At 46.4% G+C, this 10,181-nt stretch overlaps 1 protein-coding gene across 1 annotated transcript in view; it reads right to left on the minus strand.

Moving 5' to 3' along the window:
- LOC116322271 (carcinoembryonic antigen-related cell adhesion molecule 5-like) overlaps positions 1 to 6,379 on the minus strand; it is a 20,854-nt gene extending 14,475 nt beyond the window's left edge. The window contains exons 1-6 of the mRNA XM_031742303.2: positions 6,204 to 6,379; positions 5,950 to 6,059; positions 5,455 to 5,775; positions 2,725 to 2,888; positions 2,479 to 2,608; positions 121 to 396 (exon numbers count right to left, since the gene is read on the minus strand). Coding sequence (XP_031598163.1) covers positions 121 to 396; positions 2,479 to 2,608; positions 2,725 to 2,888; positions 5,455 to 5,775; positions 5,950 to 5,998 — 940 coding nt within the window. The 5' untranslated portion in view covers positions 5,999 to 6,059; positions 6,204 to 6,379. The remainder of the gene's footprint in view (positions 1 to 120; positions 397 to 2,478; positions 2,609 to 2,724; positions 2,889 to 5,454; positions 5,776 to 5,949; positions 6,060 to 6,203) is intronic.
- Positions 6,380 to 10,181: the final 3,802 nt, after the last annotated feature.

A 10,181-nucleotide genomic window follows, 5' to 3' on the forward strand; every position in this document is an offset into this window, starting at 1 on the left:
CCAGGCTGCCAGCTGTGATTACCTAAATTAAGAACATAAGATTGTGCAGATAATCACAGCCAGACGTTCTCCTGGACCTGTAGTAACTGTGCAATGACGCAGCTCAGCCATGTTACTCACCCATAATAGCAAAGGAAACAGCCGGGGAAGCGACGTTGCGTTTGCTCTTGGGATTTTCAGCCCGACAGGTGTAATTGGCCGCCTTCGTGTATCCTTGGGCTTTGATCATATCCAGAGTGAGGATGGAGCTGGAAGTCCCAATCATCGTCCCGTTACAGTACCATGTGAAGGAGGCGGGCGGCAGGGAGCTGGCCGAGCAGGTCAGGTTGAACGTGGAACCAGCCTGGACGAACTTGGGTGGATTTGCAGGCCTGATGGTGACATCATCAGGTCCGTCTGTGGAGCACATGGAGAGGGGGAGTCCAACATGACTGTCAACAGTTTGTACTTCATCATTAAACCGACTGACAAACTGTCACCAGCAGCTCTAATCACCAAGATGGCAGCAGCGGAAACGTGATGGGTGGAGTCAGTGACTACATCCTTTCATATGACATTAATACATAATGACTGCAGTAATTCCCTTTTACTTACTTTACCTTATTCTTTGATAATTAGTGTTCAGAGATTATGAATGAAGTTATCTTTTCCCCACCAGTAAAACTCTGTGTGAAATACACCTCATCTTCATCGCTTTGTTAACCTGCAGGAATAACAAGCTAACAAATCAACCACAATCATCCAGGCCTGACAGACAAACTCCTGCTTTAGAACAAACTCTAGTCATATGGTTGATTGTTCTCCTTCAAAAACCTTCTTCTCAGCATATATTTGCTCGTTGTGACTCCAGCTCTACAAGAACAGCTTTTCCAGGCTTGTAGAGAAACAGATTTCACCCCGTGGCTAACTGGGAGTTCCTTCCAGACCCGATGAAGCCGTCAGCTTCTCATTAATTAATAACAGAGTTCAGCAGCGGTCGCTGTGGCTTTCACTGCCTCTCAGGTTAGTCATGCAGGAGTGGAAGTGTGTACACAGTGTGGTTAGTACAGACTGAGAGGGCGCGCCATGCAAACACACACATGCCTGCGTGTGTGAGTTGCAATGGTCACGTCTCACCCAGCAGTGACACCTCTGTGCTTACTGAAGACTTTAAATGCCAGGGTGTGAAGGACCGACCGGGCCTGACTCATGTTTGACCTTTGTTGTGCGGCAGGTGTGGAGCTCATTCGCTCATTCAGGTGCAACGCTTCAAACAATGTAAGAGTAAAGAACGGGCTAACTGTCCAACTGCCACAGCTAACAGGAAATACCTGTACAGGAATGCTAAATATGCAGGTGTCATGAAACATGCCAGCACTAAGAGTACGTATCAGAGAGCCCTGAAACGGCAGGTCCCCCTCACTGCTGATCACGCTCTTTAGGACACACAAATGTGAGGACAGCGAGCGTTTGCATGTGTAGCTGAGATAAACAACACTGTATATGTTTGATTTGTTATTATTTAAATGAAATTTGTGTAATACTAAGGTTCCACATGTCATTGTTGCAGTGGGGCAGTAATCAGTGGGACACCGCTAGGAAACATGTTGTTGCATGTGTGGGGGTTCCCAGCCACAGTTGCATGGACTCCACAGTGGTAAGACACATTCTCTGTAGCTCCTCCCCCTGTACTAAATGATAAATTTGGTGTTTTATTATAAGTTTGAGTTCTGAGGGCTGAAGGTTCCAAAGTGCTTTTGATTACTTTGAAAGAGGAAAATAGGAGTGGAACCTGCCTTTTATCCATTACACACTCATTTATGTGTTTTCACTCGTGCTAAAGGGATGAGCTGCTGCTGTGTGCGTCCACTGATGTTGCTGCTGCTGCATTTTATCTTTTAGAAAGTAAAGCCAGCTTTGCAACCAGCCCCTGTTTGTAATCACAACGCAGTCTGCCATTAGATATCTGCTCCACATGGAGGGCGGTGATGAGCGCGCAGTCGTTAAACAGCGACGGCAGGACTTTTGTGACAATCTGCCGAACTAGAATTTGTGTTAATCTGTGTTTTGGTCGGTGAAAGACGGGAGGTCACGAGATGAACGGGAAAATAAGCCCACGGCTTTCATGTCACAACACGTCAGCATTCGAGGACGTCTTTCCAAGAAAACTGCAGTTTTCGTGACTGGAACAGCAGGTGTGTATTACAGTCCCAGTTTCCCCCTCTGGGGCCAAAAACACGTCCGACGCTCGCTGACTTCCACGGCCAGCTTCAGCTTTCTAAGAGCTGAGCACAGACCTGACGGGGCTGAGCAGCTGAAACCGTCTGCTGCGAGGATCCAACCTTTGCCCTCAGCCGTGCTTCCACATGTGCAGAAACTCGGCGGATTCTCTGCTGACTTCCTGCTGCGTTTGCTGCATGTCTGCTGAGTAACACCCAGACTAAAAGCCTCTGGTACTGTGCTCTGAACAGTGTCGTGCAGTGTGGCTGCAGTACTTACAGTAGACGGTGAGGTTGAAGGGGGTGGTGGTAGTTTTCGTTGTGAGCGAGTTAGACGCTGTGCAGTAGATCGGACCCACCAGGTCCGTCCTCAGAACATTTTTGATGGTCAGCATGCTGGACAAGTTCGTCTGCGATACAAACCCGAGGACAGAAGACAGACGATGAGGATGACTCCGGTAGAAGTGAAACACCGACCCCAAAGTTTCACATCAAACAACGCAGAAACAATCAGGGTTGAACTGACCTTTATCTCTGTGATGCGTGTGCTGTCGAACACGATGGGCATGCTGCCGTTGATCCATTTGAAGCTGAGCGAGGTGCCTTTAGCGCTGCAGGTAAGAATCACAGTGCTGTTGTATTCAATGGCATCAGGAACGTTAGACTTGATGACCACATCGGAGACGGGCTCTGCAGGGACGAACAAAGCAGCAGAGGACAGCATGAGCACACAAGTTCTTTCTGATTTTTTAATGTTTTTTCTCCTCACCAAAACTTTCAAGAATGAATTGTTATTTTACATTTTGTCCTACCATCACAGTTTCTCTGTATACTCGACACCTTTTGTCTGGTAGAAATGAACTAAACACACCCAGCTGCATCGTTTCCCCTTTGAATGAGGGCCTTATGGACGGTTAGCTTGACTGTGCAGAAGCAGATTAAGCACTGCTGGATTGTTGGTTTAAGGCCAACGTTTGCATCACCTCCTCGTTTGTAGATGATGACTAACAAAGTAAGCATCGCCATAAAACCTGAGCAGAGTTAAAGGAGCCCCTGTGTGCGAGTTAGAGCAGGTTGGGGATCTCAGCGAGGTCTACTAGCACTGCCTGCTTCCTTTGGCTCTCAGAGAGGGGAGGCCGACTCAGAGGACAAAAATAAAACATTACTTCCTTTTCTAATTGGTTGTGAAGGACACAGGTTTGATTGGTTCAGCCTGCTCAGTTTGGGACTGTGTCAGGGTGTGTTAAGGTGAATATTTCCACAGATTAAATTTAATCAGCATCTTTATTTTTAAAATCCTACTACAAATGAGCAGCCAGCAGCGCAGGCCGGCCTCTCTTCATACAGTTGTGCTCTGAAACTGTGATGGATGAAGACGAAAGAGAAACAGAAGCAACCGGCTCGACTCGTTTGCAATAATCCTGGAGCTACTGTTCACTGGTGATTAGGCAACAGTGGGTGTGTGGGAACGCAAAGGAGTGGAAACCAGTCGGCCTTCAGGAGCTTCACACCATCGCTACTTTGAGATTATTGTTCTAGGATAGCTTGGCTGATAACAGATAAGCTGACTGAACCACAGGAACATTAAAGATCCACTCTGGTACAAAGAGAGTCAGTGGGTGTGTGCCCACTGGAGCCCCACAGGTCCTGAGTGGAACCGTCTCAATCAGAAACAGGCTGCGTGCTGCAGTGCTGATCGCACCTCGATGAGTAATGACAGGAGTTGACATGAGCTCGACTGGAGGAAGTTATTCTCAAAAATACTGTGACTGTGTTTGTTCAGTCCATTTTTCCATTATTAAAAAAATCTTAAGCATATTCCAGATTCAGTTTGTTGATTGGATAAAAGAGGATATTTGAATTTGTGTAATTACACCAGAAACTGCTTTACTGATTCTATCAGGCAACAAAACCAGCACATGATATAGATCCATAATAACTACAGTATTATTGGTCACCAGAGGTACAGGAGAGAGAGACATGAGGGCACAGCTAACATGAAGGAAGCTGTTTGTGTTTCTCTGATTCTACACATGCAGGTTTTATGTCCCAGTAACGGCAATCAAGTTAGTCTTCTTCAACATGACCTCCAAAATAAGAGCCTGCAGGCATTCCCATATGCAGGCTGAGAGGTAGGATGTTCCTGTTGGAGGTCTGTCATAGTTACAGCCAGCTCACATCACCTAATGATGCTGCTACTTTACAATCTAGCTCACAGATCACTATGAAGCCAAGCTCTTTAAGCTGCTGCTGCACCTGCAAGCTGCTTTGTAACCCACCTCCAAAGCAGCTACTTTTGACCTGTGACCGTTTCCTGAAGAACAAAGAGCTCAAACCATAAGGAGCACTCAGAACAGAGCTCCAGCCACGAGGAGAACATCAAGCATCCACCACACATCCATATTCACACTGTCTGTGCACCACACACTCTGCTCCTTCTTATTATCACATCCTCATCATCGAGCAGCTGCAGAGCAACACGAGCAGCGCTGCTGTGGTGACTGTTAGCCTTACTCTCCTCCTTATGCTGGTTTGGGTTTCCAGCAGCTGCTGAAGGACACACCTGGTTTTTGAATGCGAGGTCAGAGCATCAGAGCTGACACACGCACGCACGCACGCGCACACGCACACACGCACACACGCACACACACACACAGGTGTTTTCATATCTTTGTGGGGACATCTAACTGACATAATGCTCTCCCCAGGCCCTGAGCCTAACCCTGGGCCTAAACCATAACCTAACCTAACTGTAACCCTGACACTCAAACCACACTTTGGTCCCCACAAAGCTGTGTACACACGGCCACACTGACTGGAAGGTTCAGTGTCACGAGCCACGCCCTCACACACTGCTGGTTATTTGAAATGAACAGAGTTGTGGAGGAGCTCGCGCACCGGCAGTGTCGCGTTCACCTGTGACAAAGCAAACTTTTCCTCCTCCAACAGGTGGTCCTCAAAGGTGTGAATAAACTGCTCGGTTGCTAAGCAACGCATTGCTCTCTTTCACTGCAGGGATGAGCAGGCGTGGCTCGCAGCTAAATCCCAAACAAACTGAATTTAGAAAAGTGGGCATTTTACGGGCAGCTGTCCCGTGGGTACGTTATAAGCCCCAAACTACATGAAGACACTTTCTGTATTTAATAATCGCCCTGTGATCATCTCGGCACTGCTGCAGTCTCACACCAAGCTTCCATTTATCTGAAGCCACACCTCTGCAGGTAACAGATCAGGTATGGCACATATTACTACTCACCGACCACCTGAAGTTTAGTCTCTCCGGCTAGAGTAGTGCCATCAGATGTTATCACATTGAGGATATAATCCCCGCTGTCCCCAGGCTTCAGGGCGGACAGGGTCAAGGAGCCGTCGGTGGGGTTAAGCGAAACTCTCCCCGTGTAAGCTGGAGCCACTTTCAAATTTCCACTTGAAAACGTGGCCACACTGATTTGGCCATTGAAAGTCCAGATTATGACGCTGGGGTTCTGGTCCGTAATCGTAGTTTTCAGGGTGACATTTCCCCCCACAAGTGCAGCCACGGGACCTTCGGGGAGAATGCCCTGCCCCACACAGCATCCTGCAGAGAACAGCCCACAGAGGCACATTAGATAATAATAATGATAATAATAATAATAATGATAATGATAATAATAATAACGACAGTCAGGGAGAGCATGCGCACACAGTAAAAACTACGAAAAGCTCATGAAGCAGCTGAGCGCACGGAGCGCTCGGAGCTTCATCCTCTCACCGAGCAGCGGCAGCAGGAGCAGGAGCGACTTCAGGGAGAGCGGATCCATCCGGACGGTTCAAGTGTTCCCAGCGGAGAGAGACACGGAGGAGACGCGGCAGTACCTGCTGCTGTTAGAGGGACACACCCAAAGGTGAACGCGCACACACACACTCCCTCTTTATATGCAGCCCGCCCTCCGTCACTCTTCCTGTTTCTTAAAGAGTTTACATTTAAACCCTCCCACCTCCGCGCCCAGGTGCCCCCCCCCTTACCTCTGAGACCACTGAGCGCGGTCTTCTGCTCGTCCCCCGGCCCCCTGTGCTCACGGTGTGTCTTTACTTTCGGGGTTCTTGTGTTTGTTTCTGGTGTTTTTGGACACTGAGTGATTCCTAATAAAGTGGATATAACTCGTGACTTTACTGTTAGAGTCGTTTCCTGGAAATCAAACCGCATCTGTGGATGTTCTGAAATGAACGTTGGATGAATGCATCATGTGTAACGCATCACAGGCGTGTCAGACACTTTGAGTCAGCCCATCTCTAACAAATGACTCATAATTGTGGTTGAATAGACGCACAAAGAAACGAGAGCTTTTTACAAAGTGGACCAGTGAGGCGATGCTTCCACCCAGTGGAGAGACACTCAACATGGAGCTGAGCTATTATCTGCTGATCTGACCTTGGTTCTACCCAGCTGCAATGATCAGACTAACACCTGCATGAAACTTTGTGGAAGTGAACAGGAAACAGGCAGAATCCATTACACAGAAGTGTGTCCGTATTACACCAGGCCCGAGTCCAACACAGTTTACCTTTAAAATGCATTTAAGTGTTTTCTATGACCTTATTCAAAAAGGTAAACTTGTATATATCCTAGGGTGACCATATTTTGATTTCCAAAAAAGAGGACACTTAGCTCAGTCATGAAGAACTTGCTTAAAGAAACATATTTAACATTGTTATGATTCAATGTTGTCAGTGTTTTGTTTTATGTGTGACTCCTCCCACCAGAGGATGGCTGTGGGTTTTTTCCCCTTTCTCTCTTAGCAGGTGGACACCTGGGCGTGCCTGCTGAGTAGTTGGGTGGAGTCTCTTCCTATCCTTGGATTGGATAATTGGCTAATCACCTCCAGTATTTAACTACCAGATGACAGCCACCTGGCCCCCTCTCTACTAGCCTCCACCATCCAACAAATAGCATGTGTTTTTGAGTTGTTATTTTGATAGAGTGTCTGTGCCCAGTGACTTGCAAGTATAACTGTGTGTGTGTGTCTGGTGTTAGTATCTTAATTTTGTAAATAGATTTGTAAAGTAGCAATTGTGTATTTTGTTCACCTTGTGTATATTCTTCACTGCAGCAGCCTAGTAGGCGTGAGAAGCCATTTTTGTTGATTAAGTTTTCTCCTGTTTTTCATTTAGAAAGTTAAGTAAGTGAATTGTCTTTTGTTTGGTTTTCATTTTGTGTAGGAAAGCATAGGGACCATTAGGATGTTTTGTTTGTTATTTTTGGCACTGCTCACTGCTGAAGCAAATAAATGGCTGCTTAGCACTTTAAAAAGGTACTACTGTTTGTGGTCTTGCTTTGGTGGAGCGGGAGTGGGCCAATTTCTTGTTGCATTCAGTACACGCCTAGACAAAGAACGTAACAACATATTTAAACGACACCTTCTCCGTGCGGTTAATGAATTGTGAAATAAAATATGTCATATAGGCTTTTACAAGTCAACAAGTGCAAAAAAAAAAGATAACCTCTGGAATTAAATAATGGTACAGAAATAATGCCTCATCTGCATAAGAAAAATTACCAGTACTGGGACGGTATGAGGGCTGGACTGGGACAAAAAATTGACCCGGGCATTTTGACCAGAGACCGGCTCACCAGGTATTAAAGCCATAAAGCCTTTGAATGAAAACAAACGCTGTGGTGACAGTGATGTACACTGTCTTGTTGGTATATGTATGATTTCTGTACATTTTATATCAGATGACCACTTTGGTTGTAAGATTCAGATAATTATTTAATAACAGCTAGACATTTTAAATGAGAATAAGAAAGAAAAGTATATCTTTGTGCCCCCCTTTCCCTGTTAATGCCCTACATGGCCCCCTGGCAACACTTTGCTAGACCCGCCCCTGCACAGTTACCAGCTGTCAGCTACGTAGAAAAGGATCCTGGTGTTATTTGTCTCTCAGAAACAGTTCATAACTTCCCTTCAACTCATTCATGTCACCTAAAAGGTAAACCTGTTTCTCCATCACCAGTTCAGCTCTGATGATTCAGTAAGGACATCTCCTGGTTTCATCTTCATGTTTCCCTCTCACCAGATATCCAAACCGACATCACATCACTATCAGTAACATCACAGCACCCACCCAGCTGTGTAGAAACTCCGTCATGCTAGCTAGCACGCAGTACGAGTTATTGTAACGGACTGTAAAAAGTCAGCACAACGAAAATAAACTCCACCTAAACTTGGTTTATATCTGACCCAGATAGACTGCAGGTCATAACTTCTTACCTGAAGTTCAGCTCACCTGATACTCGGACCGGCGGCTGCCTCGGGTCTCTCCTCCTCCTGCCTCCCCTTTCCCTCATCCACCTGCTGGCCTCTGTGGAAGCTCCGCCACAGCCACCACCAAACAACTGACTTATTTTTACACATCTGCCAGCATCTGGCCAATCCACCACCTCTCATTGTTTATACCGTTACAAAAACAACAACAACAAAACCATCGGCCCGTAAAGCTATGGTCGGTACGAGGGAAATTTCTTTTGCAGTTTGTCTGAAAGATGCACTTGCACTTTGGGATCTTTTAAACATCATTAGGCGCGTTGCTGTGCGCTGTCTGTCCCGTCTGTGAGCGCAGAACAAGCGCTCACAAAGCACCAGTTCAGGGATGACGTCTCACACGTGGGCCCTCTGTCGGAATATAGGAAAACTCGGACATTTTTATCAATCTCGAAAATCCCCCCGGACAGAACGTGGAAAGTGGACATGTCCGGGGAAAAGAGGACGGTTGGTCACCCTAATATATCCCATATTCAGATCACATAATGTGAAATGTGGTTTGTTGCCCAGGGCAACACCGGGCCATAGTTGTGCAGACAAGGGTCGTGTCCAAATTCATGGGCTGCATCCTCCTGAGGACCCGGCCTTCGCGGTCTACGTGGGCCGGGTCCTCAGAAGGTCGGGTAGGCCGGAAGTAAACAGCCGTGGAATTGGACGGTCTAGCCTTCTGATTAACGTCACCGCTGTCTCGGTGGAGTTTAATAAACTCGGCCGTCTGCTCCTTGCTATCTAAAATATAACAGGACGCTGGCATAAATTCTCGACCATCTCACACTTCTGTTTAATCAGTTTTCTGTTTGACGTTTATTCAGCTGTGTGAAAACCACCTGGGGGATTAATAAAGTTTTATTTTATCTAATCTAATCTAATAATTTTAATCTCAGTCAAACCGATTTACTCACGAACAAATAAAACACTGAAAAAAGCCAAACAATATCCTTTCTAGGTTGTCTAAGTGACTTATATATTACGTTTAACCTGAGTAGCGAAAGTCCGCGGTGATCTGAAAATGATGTGCCGGGAGTTGTGCCGTTCTCGGCGGCTTCAGTGACCCTCGAGCTTTCGGTTAGCTATCAAGCTGGTGGGTAACAGATGTCTCCGAAAACGTCGAAGCACTTTTGCAAATATGCAATACCTTGATAAACCGAGCAGATATTTGAAGTTTACACAGCTACATTCTCGGCTGAAAATATGTTAAAAGTTTATTTTGTGACCAAGAAAGAGTAATAAGAGTAATTTTAAAACTTAGTAGCGACCGCCATTGCCGGAAACTGGAGTTTGGCTGGGCCACGCTATGAATTCTGGGATATGGTGGGCCACGAAGGACACACCCGACCCATCCTTCAAATTCGGGGAAAAGGAGGACGCATTTGTCGGCCGCATTCAGAGGAGTCTACGAATTTGGACAGCCTTTGGCGCGTCGCTGTGACGTAATCGGTCTACAAATGCGTCCTCAGGAGGATGCAGCCCATGAATTTGGACACAACCAAGGAAAGAGCGTATCCAAAGCTTTACTGAGGAATGGAGAAACAGCCTCTTCCCAATTAAAAAAGACAAACCACTCTCTGCTACGTTCTCGGTCCATCTTTGGGATGGAACAAATCTAAGCCATGAAAAATTAAAGCAGCTCTGAAGGAAAAAGCAGTTCAGCCTGATACGGGCAAGGTGCATCATGTGGGTC

This window comes from Oreochromis aureus, linkage group 22 (genome assembly GCF_013358895.1).
Source record: "Oreochromis aureus strain Israel breed Guangdong linkage group 22, ZZ_aureus, whole genome shotgun sequence".
In the NCBI taxonomy this organism is placed as follows: Eukaryota; Metazoa; Chordata; class Actinopteri; order Cichliformes; family Cichlidae; genus Oreochromis; species Oreochromis aureus.